Source organism: Penicillium roqueforti (genome assembly GCF_015533775.1).
Source record: "Penicillium roqueforti strain LCP96 04111 chromosome Unknown scaffold_24, whole genome shotgun sequence".
Taxonomy (NCBI): Eukaryota; Fungi; Ascomycota; class Eurotiomycetes; order Eurotiales; family Aspergillaceae; genus Penicillium; species Penicillium roqueforti.
Genome location: NW_024067588.1, coordinates 281614 through 298330, shown reverse-complemented (window position 1 = coordinate 298330; position 16717 = coordinate 281614). Strand labels below are relative to the sequence as shown.

Genomic DNA, 16717 nt, shown 5'->3' with positions numbered 1-16717 from the left:
TGGATATGACTATGACTCGTAATCGTCATCAAACAACTTGGTTCACCTAGCGACTGGCCCTTCTCCGTGCTCCCCAAACTCCATTTTTAGAGTCTACGTACCCCATACGGAAAGAAAGACACTCCACTCTGTTCCCTAGCTGTCAAACCCTTCCTGACAATCCTTCAGGGCCCCACAGGATCCTGCCGTTAGCAGAAAACCGATAATTCGATTGATGGATTTTTGGCCGAATATCTCCGCGATTTCTTCTTCATCGGTGTATTTCTCCGTGAGGCTCTTCATGCTTGAGATCTATAACGAGAATGACACAGCGGTATACAGAGCACATTGTATGCACTGCTACTCAGATGGTCATTTTGCTCGATCATCAACCACATTATACTCCGTACAGCAGAATATCATCCGAATAAGGGAACTCGAGATCGTCAATGATCGACAGCAAGGTACGACAGACGCAAAAAATGACAGAGAGAATAGGAGCCCAAAGTCTATTTCGGCCAGATCATATTCACCGCATCGTTCTAAAAGTCTAAATGAAAGCCCCCTACTCCGTAGCTACTCCGTATGCTACGCCTCGGTGGGTTTTGGGTTTCTCCCCGTGCTGTCTGTGCTCGACGCCGTTGTGATCGACGGATTTAATTAAAAACGGCGAGTCGATAACTTGACCTTTGGGTTTATCTGATATGTCACTTCGAAACGGTCACATTTCTTCCGAAAGCAGCGTTGTTGGGAGATAGATCCAAGGTTACGGATTATACTCCGTACTATCGTATGCCAATCCGGGTGATCTTCACTGCATGAAGATATGCGTTATACCCGTCATAGCACTAACTCCCGACTACATACTCCGTACATACAATATCGAACTTATAACCGGTGGAGCTGGATACCGTCTGATCCATTATTTCCTGTCACTCATCATCTAACTGCCAAGTTTGCACCCTCAAATGAAACAACTGATAATCCCCGCTGATTTTGACGGGGCTAGGTGGATAACTTGTCTGCATGAAGTCCGTTGCATATGTAAAGTCCCACCTCTGAAGGAATGGAGACTAGAAACAGAGAACGAGAACGAGAGTGAAAAAAAAAAAAAAAAAATGAAGTCTCCTATGTTGTATGTTGTATAGGGTGGTTTAGTAGTAACCGATCTTGTTAAGCCGTAGTTACGTACTCCGCATACCCATGATCTACATACAAAATACTTCAACGTTCTTCACAAAACAGTTACTCCGCACAGCACACGCCTCGTCCAAAAATACATCAGCCCATCCCTCCCCTGCAGGGAAGAAAAATAGAAATTCCCCGGGCCGGAACGCCCACTAGTGTCTAGGCCCTTTGCCAGCTAGTGATAAAGGGGCTTGGTTGGCGTATCAGGTGTGTTAGAGAAGTATCAGGAGATTTTCTAGGAGATTTCTAGGAGAATAATGGCGTGTTATAATTAATCTTTAACTACAGTATTACTGTAGATCAATAGGTACTGTTCCTTTATGGTATTCTCACATAAATGGTACAAATGATACAGCATCTTTTTTCCTTAACCCCTGCATAGGTATGAAATTTATAGGTTTAGCCATGTTGTGTAAAAGGGCTTTAGGTAATGTGATACTGATATTGATTTTGGTTAGAAATATAAGTGTATTGGGTATGTATTTAGAGACTTTTGAAACATCTAACTCGGAGCTGGTGGTACGATATATATACTTCGTCATACTACTGTGAATATTAAGCAAGCACGGAGCAATAGGTGCATATGTTTAAGAACACATAGGTATATGTACAGTGAGTGTAACCTTAAAACGTTGAGTATCTAGGACTCAAAATGGGTAAGGGAGGTTGAACAGTTGTTACAGTATGGTATACTTCGACTATTTAGAGTCAAGACTGGCATTTTCTTTCCGTCTCGCCTTGTCCGAGACTCGGATGTTGTAGGTGGGGTTTAGGTCGGAAAGGAGTGAATGAGAATGATTGGCTAGGCACTCGAGGTCGGAGTCCCACGGAGGCAGAAAAACAGGTTTAGCTACACCTGAATCATCAACTTGCGAACATCTGAAGTTTTGAAATTGTTTTTTTTTGAATACATATCAAGTGCTAGTTCGGGAAAATACATGACCACTGTCAAAACCTATTCCGAAAGCAACTTATGAGAAGTTTAAATGCTTTTCCTGGCTAAAGAGCCGTCCCATTGTGTGCCCTGATAGTCGGCGAATCCGAAAGAAATGTTTGGTCATAATCGTAAAGTCGTGTTATTTGTTTGCCGATGTGCAAGCAGATCTTAGACCTGTGCAGGCAACGTTTTGGTACCGAGTTCGTGCGCAATGCCGCCAGCGAAGAAGCTCAGTTCATCAGGGCCAATTTCAACCCGACCACTCGCCAACCTGTCCAGCAGGAATTTTTCAATTTTGTTTAAGAGGACTTGGTGGTGATCCAAGCCTAGGGTCGACGAGCTTGTATCGTTTTGTTTGCCGGCTTGCTCTACTGTGCGGAGTCTGATCAACTCGTTGAGCTCGTCCTCAGCGAGGAGGTTGCAGAAGGTTCCAGTGACATGGTTGGAGACTAGGTCGAGATACAACGAAGGCGCACCCTCTGTATCCACGAATTCGGTATCCTTGCCCAAGCGAATATGGTCAACCTGAACTCGAAGGTAAGTCTTGTACTTCGGTGTAACAATCCCGCGGATACCATTCATGTAAGCGACAAAGAGACTGCAGTCCAAGTCCACGGCATCGCGGGAAAACTCTTCTGGTTGGTTGGTAGATTTGCGACCAAACTCTTGATGACAATGTTCTTTTCTGGACTCGGCGATGTCCATTTTATCGAGTTGATCTAGAAGTGTTTGGGTGCCTTTCGAGTCCCGAGCAAGCATCATCATTTCATGGCAAGTCATTTGGTGATCAGGACCTTCGTCATCCGATACTTCCACGCTGTCAATGTACTCTACCTGCGGGTCAAAGCGCACAGAATTCTCCTCAAAGGAAATGAAGGCATCGTCAAACGACTCGGTGTGATCCTCATGCGTCTCAGGGACATCCCCGTTTGTTTCATCCCAGACCGAGAAGTCCGAATCATCATCGTCATCTTCTTCGTCGGATTCATCAGATAATGCATCATACTCCGAATCAATTCCGTCTGAGCTATAGCCCGACTCCGAGCCGGACTCTTCATCAGAGTCAAAGGCAACGGTTGAGTTTTTGAGGATCGATTTCAAGAAAGGACGCAAAGTCGGTTTGGTAGTAGCAGTCGATACACCTGATTGAGTTGGGGTGCAACTATTCGATGTGACCGAAACTTCATCCGAGCCATAGCAGCTATCGTGGGAAAAAGACATCTCGAGGTGGGAGAAGGCAGACGAGACAGATTCCCACGAGCCTCGATGGAGGGCCGAGTTGCTCATTTGCTCAGTAATTGGGTTGTCCATGCTTTCAGCGGGACGCTTTCTTTGGTGATTTGGCGAATTGCCCAAGATATCAAGAATTGGAAATTCTGGGCTTTGACCGAGCACTCCTCTATAGGAGAGACCGGATTTGTGGAAGAAATGAGGTTGAAAAGGTGATATCAGTAAGTCGAGAGTGAATCAAGAGAATAGCAAGGGCATCGAAAGCCTGCAAAGCACGGTGAAAAGTGCATAGTGAAGGCACACGGGAATCGTGTAAAAGTTTAGGGGAACTTGTTCCCAGCACAAATGTTGAAAGACATGATTTTTTGATACACTTTATGATTGAATGTAGAAGGGTGCTTCCTTGCCGGTTGGGTGCGCGCAACAGTGTCGAGACTGGTTGCTTGAATGATTCGAAATAAGTTGATATCGGTCACGAATAACAAAAAGGCCACAGGTTTTGTTGAGATGCATGTAGGGTATTAGAAAGTGGCTAGGAGAGAATTTGTGTTCGCGTGACGCAATGCAAGCGGCGTTGGAATGTCGCGAGAGCAGCAAGGGTCGCAATGTCGCAAAAACAAAGGCTTATCGCACAAGGACGCGACAAGAGGGCAGGTAAGAGCGGAGATGAAAGTAGAGAAGAGTTGAGTGTCCCACGTTTCGCGGGGTGTGACGGAGGGGCAAATAAATCCGGGTTGAGTCACGTCGACTCTGGAGTCAAGGCAACGACACAAAGTACAGAGGAAAGTGCGAGGGAACACTGCAAAGAAGCAGTAGCAGTAACAGTAATAGAGAATTAATAGTCCAAGGGCACTGTTTCGAGTGGCCTGGGGAAAAGGAAGAGAAAGAGAGAGGAGAGTTCCTTCTGGAATCGAAAGGGCAGTCGCCCCAATTTCTCGTCATCTGACTCAGCCCGAACTTGGTCCGTCCACTGGACCTTAGGGATTTTGTTTGGGCTCTTTCGATACAATATGCAGTCATATGCAACTTATTTCTAGGTCATTCGAATGCATTTGATCGTTTGTCTAGGTTATACCTCCAAATGCTACTCGTGACAGTACTGAGTACACTATATCGGCCTTTGAATAGCCTCGGGAGTACCGGAATGCGGAGTACACAGTACCTCTCAGCCGGGTTTGCTTTTTTTAGTGTCGCACTCAGGATTTTCACAATATTTCCTACTATTTTCTCCTAGGCATATGATATTGAATAACTGCATATTTAATAGGGGTATCTGTGACTTATTATCAAGTCTGTCCTTGCTGATTGCATACAAATAGTGTTGAACGGGGCCACCCGCTATTGCCGCATCGTTAGGGCAATCGATCTCAATCCCAGATCGCACATCGCGTATATTCGCAGACCACTTCTTCTCGCCGACGCGTTGGTTTGTTGACACCTACCCCTTTTTTCTGTCTCTATTTTTAATTTTATTCAGGCCGGCAGTCTGCATTCTGCATTAGCGCCTTAGACTGCGTTTGACGAAACAGGCACAACTGCTGATTGGCCGATTTGGGTTTGAACTGCAACTATACCGAATCTTGTCCTTTAACTCTTTCAATATATGTCTGTCAATCCTGCAGTCTCGCCTAAATCTTTATTCGTTTGAATATTGGCTGCTTTGTGATGCCTGAATCAACTCAAACACGACATCGATGCCAAAGGAAGAAACATACACATTGACACGCCACCAACGCATTACAGACTATTAGCGGATTTAAAAAATCGCCCAAAGACAATTGGCTAATCATATCATGTGAGATTTGTACCAAAAACCACCTAAAACCCCACCGATTGAAGGACACTACACTTGACCACTAAATGGCGCGATTATACCGAAGGGGAAAGGAGGTATCAGATCCTTATCTCATGCGGAGGAAAGGCTTGTTTTCTGCTGCATTCAAACATGGCCTTATCTTGATCATCTTCATGCAGTCCAAATATAGAACATGGGGTTGAAGCAAACACTCCCGAATAAGGGCCCGGGACGGCGATCTCCTGCAGGTCAAGGTTCGCCGAACTTCTAAGCAGGGGAACATTCATACTGGAGCTTTCCAGGAAAACATATTCTTCTCGAATACTTAGAACTCTTCTGTGCATTGTTCGGGGTGGGAGGTGACATTCCGCCCAGCCTCTACGTTCCAACCCACATTCCGGACCGTCTATCACTAACAGGACATTGACCAATCGACAACATTACCGACCCCCATTTGATCAATTGGCTAATCATAATGAAGCAAATGCAAGAAATATGCAGCCACAGTGCACGGCCGATCATACTGTCACCCAACTCGAGTCTTTTCGGGCGGTTGATGATGGGATATCAGGTATCATGACGCTTACACTGCAAGTACCAACCTTGGATAAGTGATCATCATTCTGTCCAAGCTGTATGGTCCTGGTTCCTTGGACAATCCTGAACGTTTCGGAGAGCGTTCCGACCCATTTCCACGGCCGTTCTCTTACTCTGTACTCTGTACGAGTCATGTCGATCTTTAATTAAGGTATCGGCCAACATGCCTAAGTCCCCTAAAGGCCTGCTTCACTAACCCATTTGATGGCTGTTCCACTGCTTCTGGCTTAGTGAAGGAGGGTTGCATTCCCGTGGGTGGCTATCCGACACGAAGCGTCTTTTAGATCTGACGGAGATTAACTGCTCGGCCAGCCATTGTATTTCCAGCAACTACGATTGGTTTGAGAGCCTTGAAGCATTCTTGAGGGAGGTTGGTGGGGCCGACCAGGAGCCAACCGGGCCCTCTATAGCACATTCCAAGTGCTCTAAAGATGGACGAGGAATGTGTCCATAAATTCCGAGGCTGGTGTCCCTGGCAGCTATTCAAATAGGGCTTGCATCTGTTTGTTTGCTTTGCTTTCTTTGCATCGTCTGCAGTGTTTTCTTTGATTGACAAACTATCAAACATCCAAACATTCAAACGCTTCTCCCTCTTTTTGCATCCTTTGCACTCCTCGGATATCCGGGTCGATTCCCCCGAACTATCCCCAAACTCTCCCAAGCTTATTCCGAGACTATATCTTTGTTATCCAATCACATCAAAGCCTTTCGGGTATTGAGTCGCTGACTACACTTTTGCCCCGTACTTTTACTTTGTCGCCGCAAACGGAAATCCGGCAAGATGTTCGCCCAACAATACGACCATTCGTTCAATGACTTGTTCAACCAATACGTCAACATGGAAACTAGTGCCGCTGATGGAAAAGACTCGGCGTTGTCCGAGTTTGACCAGCTCTTTCCGCTTGACTCGCTGTCAAACGACTGTGGCGATCTTGCACCCACTGTCTCCACTCCCAAATGCCATCAATCACCGCAACCCTGGAGTAATGAGTGGTCCCTGCAGTATGACGGACCTGCTGCCGATCATTTTGCTTTCCATGACACCGTCCATCCTTCTGCCATCTCAGATGTCAACCTGAACCACTTTGAAGTTCCCTCTCGTCCTACAGCAACACACGCTCTGTCTATCTCGCCTTCTACCCCTCCAGCTACCCCTAGACGGAAGCCTACCCAGAGTGCTCTCATCACTCCCAAGACTATCCGCCACCGCAGCCCGAATGAGCGTCGCTCTCATCTGCGCAAGCAAAGTTTCTCCCCTAGCTTAATGCGCTCTTCCAACCTATCCAAATCAAGGATGGCCTATCCTGAGGCTTGGGCCCAGCGACTTCAGAACTTCAGCCTTCACAATTCCGAAGACCGTTTGCCACTGTCGCCTCCTCCATCGGATGCCCTCATTCAGCATGAGAACATGCCTACCGAACAAATCATGAACCAGTCTAGAGACTCGGCAGAGATGCCTCCTCAGTACGACGCAAGGCTATATCACCAGTCTCCGTCAGTTCCAATGCAGTCGCCGAGTATCGCAATGTCAGCGCGGCAGCAACAGCACTACATTGCTCACCCAAGCTCTTCCGCTTTGACCAACTCCAGCCCTTCTTCCGCTGATGATATCTTCTCTTCATCTCACTCATCCGACCTCCATTCTCTCTCCTCTTGGCAATCCGATTCTCTCCATGCCTCATCCCTACCTTTCACCCCAGACCTCCAAGGCCAGGAATCTCAATGGTGGTCCCCCATGCCTTCTCGGGTCGCTCAACAGCAGGCCGCTTACCTCGCATCTCCCACACCTGTCCGCCACATGCAAAACGTTGGAAGCCAAAATGACATCATGCAAGGAGGACTAATGATTCAATTCAATCCCTCATATGACATGTCGGCCGACCACTCATTCTCATCTAATATGCTCCCTACCGCCTCTCAAAAATTCGACACCTCCTACACCTCCTCCCAAGTCCACGAAATCTCCCGTTCATCATCATCTCTCTCTCCCAAGACCGGCACATCACCCAGGGACACCCACCATGGATCCATTTCCAAGCCCACCCACCGCCGCACACACAGCCGCAAGCTCTCCAGCCAGAGCATGAATACCCCCAAGCCCGCCAAGGCCCCTAGCTCCTCATCCCGAGGCTCAAACAAGTCTGTCAGCGTATCGTTCGTCAACTTTACTGCCGACGACAGCAAGAAGATCCTGACCGGAGTTGCTCCCTCTGGCAGTTCCAAGACCAAGGCTCGCCGCGAGCAAGAAGCCCGCGATAGACGTCGCAAGCTGAGCGAAGCCGCATTGAGAGCTGTTCGCAGCGCTGGCGGCGACGTCGAAGCCCTCGAAGCTGTTTTCTGTTAAGCCTTTTTGATTTTGATTTTGTTTTCCTTCTGCTTTTTTTTGTCTCTGTTCTTTTTAGCCGGTGTTTAGGGCTATATCATTGGGAATATCTGGTTTGCTTTTGGAGTTTGTGGTTTTGCTTTCAGGCCTAGGCCGGGTGTTTACAGCCCTAAAATGTTAGATTATCATAATATCTAGTTAGACTCTTCTGTGGATACCTAATTTCATAATACTTTGTGACTACCTAGCTTTTGCTGTATTCCTTTATCTTTTTTCTTTTGAGCTTCAGGAGCTTTAAAGTATGCGTCTTTCTTTGTCGGACTGGTGAGCTTCATTTCTTCTTTGTTGCCCTAGTACTATCAGTACTAAGTACTGTGGATTTTCATGGCTAACTTGCTTTTTATTCCAAGCCTTCTATACTGATACTATAAGTCCTACCCCATACTATCAGGCTCATATTATAAGTTCCATGTAGCAAGTCCTTGCCCTAAGTCCTACATATCAACCAGCTTGAGGTCTACTAACGCGCGTTTCATACCCCATGATCTAGCCTACCAGCGCGCGTTTCATGCATACTCTATGATATTGAAGTTGAAGTCCACCAACACGCGTTACATGCCTCATGGTCTTGAAGTCTACCAGCGCGCGCATACTGCGGTGGCCGACTATATATACCATCCCCAGCAATTTCTTCCTCTTCCTTCTTCTTCCTCCCTACGACCCATACAAACAGCTTTGGTGAGTACATTGTTCGTTTCTTTGCCCTAATATGTCTCTACACCCTTCAATCGCATGCCAGTACCTCTGATATTGGCAAACTGAGCCAGTCCTCTCTGTATTCCTCACTGCATATGCATATACCTTACTTTAATCTTTATCAATTCTTCACTTGCAATCCACTTCCCCTAACTTGCATCTCTCACTTGCTGCTTTGATGGTAATGCTTGTCGCCCCTTGATTGCTGTGAATCCTTTGCCCCAAGCCCTAATTTGCAACAAATCTCTCTTCCAATTGCCTCTTCATTGAGATCAGGCATACCTCCTAGCATTTGTTCTGATATTCTTATTTGCTGCTGTTCATTTGTTTCTTCCTGGTCTACCTTGATTTCCATTTGTCTTCCCTTGAACTTTTTCCCTTGCACCATCATCCAGTTCTTCATATCCGATATCCAGTCCTACATCTTCATTGCCTCACTATCTCCATTGTCACTGCATTTCCATTCCCATTGGCTCGCTCTTGGTTGTGGGTTGGGCGACTTGCCTCATGCTATTGCATGCCCTACATCACCCATTACTCTGCTGCATGGTTCTGAGTTTACATCAATATCTTTATGCATATCAACAAACCAATTTTTCATCGTTACTAATGCATAACGATAGAGCAACGAACCTGCATTTGACCTTTTTTTCTTTTTTTTTTTCTGAAAAAGGAAACCTGCGGTGGACAAGATTACGCTTGTCCTTTCCTGAAACCTACTCTTCCGTCCTTCCTTCTGTCCTCGTTTCCTCTCCGAAATACCCAAATAACTAGGGGTTTCGAGTCCTTTTCGTCGCTTATCCTACTTTCTCAGACACGTGCAAAGTTCACGGTCTCACATAATCATTTCTTTTTTACAACTACCTCTTTTCTCTAACTAGACATTCGTCAAAATGTCTGGTCGTGGCTACGATTTGCCCATTCGAGGCGGCCGTGGCGGTGGTGATCGTGGTGGCTCCCGAGGCCGGGGTGGTGGTGACCGCGGTTACAGCGGTGATCGGGGCCGTGGCAGTGACCGTGGTGGTGGTCGCGGCGGTGGTGGACGTGGCGGGTCCGAAGCCCCCTCTGGGTAAGTTTATTTGTTCTACATTAGGAAAGATTTATATCTAACATGCGCACAGAATGTTGTCGGACCCAATTGAAGCTCCCAGCACCAGGGTCCAGGCCTTGGAGGACAAGTACGTTACGGAGTCAGCAAAGGTTCGCCCAGAGTCCAACTCTTTGGCTCGACGTCCTGGCTACGGCACTCAAGGTCGTGCGATTGTGCTTCGCGCCAACTTCTTCCCCATGGAGTTCAAGCCGAACGTTAGATTCTACTCTTACCGGCTCAAGGTCAAGCCCGAGGCGAAGAAAGCACAGCAAAAGTTCGTTCTCGATAGTATGTTCCGCAAGTACCCTCTATTCAACAAAGGAATTGGCGTTGCCACCGATGGCGCTACTGAGATTGTTACTACCGAGCTACTCCCCGAAGGCAGAGAGCCATTCACTTGTTCCATGGGCAACGGAGGCGGACATGGAGGTGGGAAATCGAAAGCCTACACCGGCCCCTGGGAAGCCACTTTGACCCTCGACAGCTCTTATTCCCCGGCTGAGATGATGGCGTGCCTTGAGAACGTCAACCACCGAGAGGAACTTGAGAATGAAGCGCCCTGTCTCCGAGTACTGAATATCCTCATGAGTGCTCATCCTTACAAAGATACCGGCATTTCCATCGTCGGCAAGGGACGCAACAAGTTCTTCCGGATGGACAGGCGCAAGCAGTCAATGGACATGAAGGCTGGCGCCGAAGCCGTTCGTGGTTACTACTCGAGTGTCCGTGTTGGTGCTGGACGAATCTTCCTTAATTTGAATGTCAGCCATAGTGCATTCTTCCGTTCGGGTATGCTGTCTGAGCTACTTGTTGCTTTTGCCCAAGTCCACGGAACGGACCGAGAGCTTTTGAATCGGTACCTGAAGGGTGTGAAAGTCTATGCCTTGCATCTGGAGCGTCGAGAGAACGGAGCTGGGGTAATGGAATACCCTGTCAGAACGATCCTCGGAACTGCTACTCCTCGGGATGGACGCCCTGGCCCCAACCCTCCTCAGATTGAAAACCTCTCATCTAGTGCGGACAATGTGAAGTTCTGGATGGGAGATGACAAGAAGGGAAAATACATGAGCATTACCGAATACTTCTTCAAGAGTATGTTTGCTGCCTATCACTCGGTATTTTGCGTTGTGCTAACAGGAAATAATAGCCTACAACAGGACACTCAAATACAGCAAGGATATGCCGGTGGTGAATGTTGGAACCCGTGAACGTCCGGTTTACCTTCCTGCAGAGGTTTGCGAAGTCCTCCCCGGGCAATGCTTCAAGCCAGAGCCGTCCGCTGTCCAACGACAGAACATGATCAAGTTCAGTTGCCGGCGGCCTCCTCAGAACTATGACTCTATTATGACTGAGGGATTGGACATAATGGGAATCTCCGGAGGACATACCAAGACAGTGGGGATCAAGCCCGGCAGGGAGATGATCACTGTACCTGCACGGATTTTGAATCCTCCCAATCTACTCTATGGCGGCAAGAAGACTACCAACCCTCGAAACGGCTCGTGGAATTTGATCGGCACCAAATTTGCCCGTGGCGCCAGCATCAGCAAATGGAGCTGTCTTTGGCTTCGAAAGCGCGGAAAAGAGGATGCCTTGAAGAATCCCGAGATCGAGATGGACGCTTTCTACAGGAAATTGCGTGACCATGGCCTGACGCTTCCTCCGCCTTCTAAGCCGTATCTCTCAGTCCTTCTCGGCCCGGATGACAGACAAAATCGCGATATGATCAAGGACGCATTCAAGAAGCTCATGAGAGAATTCCCCTTCCTAGTTGTTCTGCTTCCTACCACTGAAGGCAAAATCTTCGATTACGTCAAGTATGCCGGAGATCTTAAGACTGGCGTCCTTACGCACTGCATGCTATCCGAGAAGTTCAGAGGTGCCAATGAGCAGTACTTGAGTAACAACGCGATGAAGGTCAACCTCAAGATGGGAGGATGCAATCAACTCCTGCAGCCGGCAAACGCACGCTTTATCAGTGCAGCGAAGAACACCATGGTCGTTGGCTTGGATGTCACTCATCCGTCAAGCACAGACCCCGAAATCTTCCCTAGTGTTGCTGCCATCGTTGCATCCACCGATCACAACATGGGACAATGGCCCGGTGAGGTTCGAGCCCAGACACGCCGTCAGGAGCACATTGAATTCCTCAAGGAGATGATGCTTACCCGGTTGAGCTTGTGGCAAAAGACCAACAACGGCAACCTACCCCAGAATATTCTCGTGTACCGCGACGGTGTCAGCGACGGTCAGTTCCCCATGGTCCTTACAGAGGAACTCCCCAAGGTTCAAGCTGCTGCTAAAGCGGTATACCGTGGAGCCATGCCCAACATTACCATCATTGTCTGTGGAAAGCGTCATAACGTGCGCTTCTACCCTACCAATGCTAAGGATCAAGATCGGACATCTAACCCCATTAACGGATGTGTTGTTGACCGCGGAGTTACCCGTCCTATCTACTGGGACTTCTATCTACAAGCCCAGGCTCCTCTTCAGGGTTCCGCTCGTCCGGCTCACTACATTGTCATCCACGATGAGATCTTCACCAACCCCAAGGTCAATACTGACCGCAAGCCAGCTGATGTGTTGCAAGAACTTACCCACAATATCTGTTATCTGATGGGTCGCGCTACTCGCTCGATTAGTTACAGCACTCCTGCCTTCCTGGCTGATAAGTTCTGCGATCGTGCTCGAAAGTATCTCTTGGCTTACTACCATGACAACAACATGCAAGTCCAGAACGAGGATAAGTTTAGAGGTACTACCTTGGCCATGGCAAGCGCATGCCAGAACAGCATGGTCTACATCTAAATCGACCATTGACCTTTTCTATCTTCTTGTTGACGTTACGATCTAACCAATCTTTCCGGAATCTGGACTTTGATACCCTCCTGCTATGCTCCATTCCTTTTTGGAATCATCTGAGCTATGATTTTCGCAATGACTTCTTTTATTGAGCTGGAATACTGCTCATGATATGAAAGCGATGGAAAAAAAAACATAAAACGACAAAAAAAAGGGTGCAGTATCCTTGCTTTTCTTACAAGCTTGAGATGTGCCTATGCTGCAACAAGTGCGACAATTGAAAAATACAAAAAAGGGGGGTGAGGTCTTTTTATGACACTTGCGCTGCAGCATGGAAAAATACAAAAAACCAAAAAAGGGGGTGATTTATATGTGAGAGTAGGAAAATTGAAAATATAAAAAAAACACTGTGCCTAGCCACTAGATTTACTAGGATATAGAGTATAGTTGAGGGCTCGAGAATACCTTTAGTCGATGGTAAGATTGAGTGGAAAACGCTAGATAATAGAAAACTATAATAGCATAATATACAAGTGCCAATATACATGGCTCTCATTCTTTTGAAACCCCCGAGACAGGTCGGGCCACACCTGTTATGACCTGTAAGGTTGAACATAGTGCACAATAGCCGCTATCCTCACACAAAAAGGAGCGCGGGTAGAGTTCAAAGACTCGTCGGCATGAGATAGCCTCAATGCCATCCATGACCCGGGTTCCTTGAAATGTGTTTCTGCTGTAAATTGACCAACAGTGCACGGCGACAGCCTTCTCTACCATCCGGCACACATCTCTGGAAGTCAAGCTTATATAGCATTGTGAAGAGATGACCGGAATAAGCCGATATCATCTTCACCGCTTGGAACTAGGAGTCCACGCTTCAGGTTGCCACTCCTCACCTGGGTTGGTTTTGTTGGCCTTGCCCCATGGGTTCTCCACCTTTTGTGTCTTCGGTACGGGTTCGGATGTGGTTGAAGCCGGTACTGTTTGTGCGGGAGCAGCGTTAGCGGGCTGATTCAAATTCGCCTCGTTGATCTGGGTCGTTGGTGGTTGTTGATGATTCTTGGGCTTATCGAGGACGGAGGGTTTGCTGGCCCAGCGTTCATCGGCGAGTCGAGCGAGTTGTTTGATTTGCGCCTGTCGGACAAGATCTTGTTGCTGCTCCTGGATGCTCGGGGGGTGTTCTCGGACATGTCGCAACCATTGGTACCATTGCGCTGTGTTGAAACAACATGTTAGTTATGATTCATAGTCTCACTTCCCTTTACCCCGGAATAGGGACATGTGGTCCAAGCCCGAGCCTGCATCTTCCGACGGGACTTACGTGTCACTTGAACATCACTCAAATGAGTTTTGGGATCGAATCGAACAATGCGTCGGAACCGAGATGCATTCAACACATCCTTGAACTCCCAGAAGGTATTTCCAGCGAGATCCTCACCTGAGAGACGGTTAGCGGTACTGAGACATCACGAGAAAAACAAAAAGCAGATACTGACCGACCAAGAAGGATTTTCGCCAGGGCAGGCGAAGCTTCTTCCATTTGAACCACAAGCTGTTAACCATCGTTGAGCGTGAAGAATAGAAGGAGGCGAAAAAAAGATCTAGGCGCACGGCATGTCAGGAACGTCATCGGGGGATAAACACAGCCCGAACATTCCACCCGTTCGATCTTCTCTCTATCCCTAGACCTTCTTCTCTTTCTTTTTTTCATTTCTACGACATTACTGGAAACATCTGCGCTTCTAGTAATTGAAATATTCTCTTCATCTTGCCATTACCAATTGTATCACGGAACGCCTTCCTTCTGCTACCCAATCGCCGCCACCATTAGGGCCGGTCAGGCACCGGCAAAGGGATACATACCAAGTGGCAACAACAGTCTACCTACACTTCAACAAACTCGAGCATCGAGTATTCCGCACTCATCATGGCTTCAGTGACTTCGTTGGACAAGGACTTGCGCAATATGCGCTTATCCCGCTATACCCCGCAGGCAGCCGCGGAAGTGCGCGACTGGATTGAGGAAATGCTGCATGAGAAACTGGCATCGCCAGACTTACTCGAAGGCCTGAAAGATGGCATTGCTCTTTGCAAGTAAGTTGTATCTGTGTTTCTCAAGTAGTGGGTCTAGACCCCTGGCTAACTCCTTAATCACAAGACTAGTAAACCTCGCTGTGTCACCAGGCGTGAAGTATAAGAAGTTGTCAGCGCCATTTGTACAGATGGAGAATATTTCGCATTTCTTGCGCGCATGCCAACTGCCACCGCTCAACCTCCCCCCGCACGATGTCTTTCTGACAGTTGATCTATACGAAGCAAAGGATCCGGCGCAGGTTCTCCAGTGTATCGCAGCGTTCAGTCGGCGGGCCAATACCCTTGCGCCCAACAAGTTTCCCCGAACGGTTGGCCCGCAGAGTAAGCGCGGTGTAATCAGCCCAAATGCGACGGGGTCTTCAAGCAACGGAGCATATACACCCCGATCCGCTCGCTCCTCTAGCATTGTCGGGGGGACCCTTCCCTCTCAAACAGGCAGCCCTGCGAAACCCTCCGGGTCATACAGTACTTGGGCCAAAAAGGGAGATGAGCAGGGTACCACGCCGGCTTGGAACATTCACCAGTATGGCTACATTGGGGGAGCTAGCCAAGGGAATCAAGGGATTGCATTTGGTGCTCGCAGACAGATTACCACTCCCGGACCTGCTGTACCAAGCCTTGCAGAGAAAGAGAAGCGCAGGCGCGAAGAGGACGAACGCATCCGTCAACAGAACGCAGAGAAGGAAGAGGCAGATCGGGCTCACCAGCGACAGGTTGCAGAAGAGGAGGCTCGTGCCCAGGCAGAAGAGGAGCGCCGATGGGAAGAAGAGACTGCCCGTACAAGGGAGCAAGAACGTCTCAAGGTGGAAGCAGAGAAGAAGCGCTGGGACGAAGAGAAGCGCCAATGGGAAGCAGAAGAGCAGCGACGTATGGCGGAAGAAAAGGAAGCCGAGGCCCGGTTTGAGAAGGAACGCCAACAGAGACGAAGCCTGAATGATAACCGCCTCAATGGTCAGTTCCTGAGCCAGTACCAGGCTTCCAACTCCCAGGTTAGTGATGCCGTAGCAAGGCCGGTCGAGGAAACGGCCCAAAGCCGCCGCATCAAAGAGCTCGAGCGCGAGCTACAGCTGGCAAAGGACCGAGAGCGCCAGTACGAAACTGAGCGGCAGGAAGTCCAGCCTGGAAAGACTGGCGATCAGCCTCAGCCTCAGCCTCGTCGTCCCGTGCCCGCCAAGCCTAGCTATGATCTCTCTTCTCTCGAACAAGAACGGCGCCTTCTCCGGACGGAGTGGCAGAACACGCAGGATATGCCTGCTGCTTCCGAGGCAGAGGAGCACGAACCCATCCAGGAGCAAGCACCACCCCCAGTCCCTCGTCCCCTCCCAGTGCCAAAGCCATCGTCTTTCTCTACAACCCCGACGCTCCCTCCTAGGGACCTTCCCAAGTCGCCCCGGCCCCTCCCAGACCCAGTAGCATACAACGCCAACCGAGGCCACGAAAGCCGCGTGGATAGCTTCCTCGCCTCGAATCCAGCACCCGCGTCCCCAGCGCCAGCTACCCACCGGTTCCAAGACTATACCACGACCTCCGAAGTCGACGCCGAGAATAGCCGCCGCGTAGCTGCACAGCAGAAGACCAAGGCCGGCGGCTGGGCATCCAAGTCTCTTCTAGAACGAGAGATGGAGCGCGAACGCGCGCGTCAGGAAGAGTGGGCGGAGAACCAGAAACAAGTGGCGGCTGTGGCCGAGCGTGGCGCCCAAGATGGCACCCAGGGCTCTGGACCGGGCCAGACCTGGGATGTTCATCAGTATGGCTATATGGGTGGTGATAACCAGAACCGTGGCGGTCTTGGCCTTGGTATTGGTGGTGCTAGGCGCCAGATCATTGGGCCCCGGCCGCCGCAATAAGCGTTGACTTGGGTTGACAGCTCCTTGAACCTACCTATTCAACCTAGGGTTCTTGTTTCTTTGACTCCTTGCCCCT

The 16717-nt window shown here is 48.8% G+C and overlaps 5 protein-coding genes across 5 annotated transcripts; 3 read left to right on the top strand and 2 right to left on the bottom strand.

Annotated features, from left to right (window-relative positions):
* Positions 1 to 2272: 2272 nt before the first annotated feature.
* Positions 2273 to 3415, bottom strand: LCP9604111_7606 (uncharacterized protein; the record flags this gene model as incomplete). The annotated part of the gene is made up of 1 exon (XM_039075657.1): positions 2273 to 3415. One exon carries the CDS (start codon positions 3413 to 3415, stop codon positions 2273 to 2275), a length of 1143 nt encoding a protein of 380 aa, XP_038926472.1.
* A 3092-nt stretch (positions 3416 to 6507) lies between these two features.
* wetA (developmental regulatory protein WetA) lies at positions 6508 to 8070 on the top strand (the record flags this gene model as incomplete). The annotated part of the gene is made up of 1 exon (XM_039075656.1): positions 6508 to 8070. One exon carries the CDS (start codon positions 6508 to 6510, stop codon positions 8068 to 8070), a length of 1563 nt encoding a protein of 520 aa, XP_038926471.1.
* A 1628-nt stretch (positions 8071 to 9698) lies between these two features.
* On the top strand, positions 9699 to 12706 carry LCP9604111_7604 (argonaute/piwi family protein; the record flags this gene model as incomplete). The annotated part of the gene is made up of 3 exons (XM_039075655.1): positions 9699 to 9874; positions 9927 to 10987; positions 11043 to 12706. The coding sequence occupies 3 exons, from the start codon at positions 9699 to 9701 to the stop codon at positions 12704 to 12706; spliced, it is 2901 nt and encodes a 966-aa protein (XP_038926470.1).
* An 843-nt stretch (positions 12707 to 13549) lies between these two features.
* Positions 13550 to 14263, bottom strand: LCP9604111_7603 (uncharacterized protein; the record flags this gene model as incomplete). The annotated part of the gene is made up of 3 exons (XM_039075654.1): positions 13550 to 13914; positions 14022 to 14138; positions 14197 to 14263. 3 exons carry the CDS (start codon positions 14261 to 14263, stop codon positions 13550 to 13552), a joined length of 549 nt encoding a protein of 182 aa, XP_038926469.1.
* Positions 14264 to 14627: 364 nt separating this feature from the next.
* Positions 14628 to 16641, top strand: LCP9604111_7602 (calponin homology domain protein; the record flags this gene model as incomplete). Its single annotated transcript, XM_039075653.1, has 2 exons — positions 14628 to 14794; positions 14859 to 16641. 2 exons carry the CDS (start codon positions 14628 to 14630, stop codon positions 16639 to 16641), a joined length of 1950 nt encoding a protein of 649 aa, XP_038926468.1.
* Between the last annotated feature and the right edge of the window lie 76 nt (positions 16642 to 16717).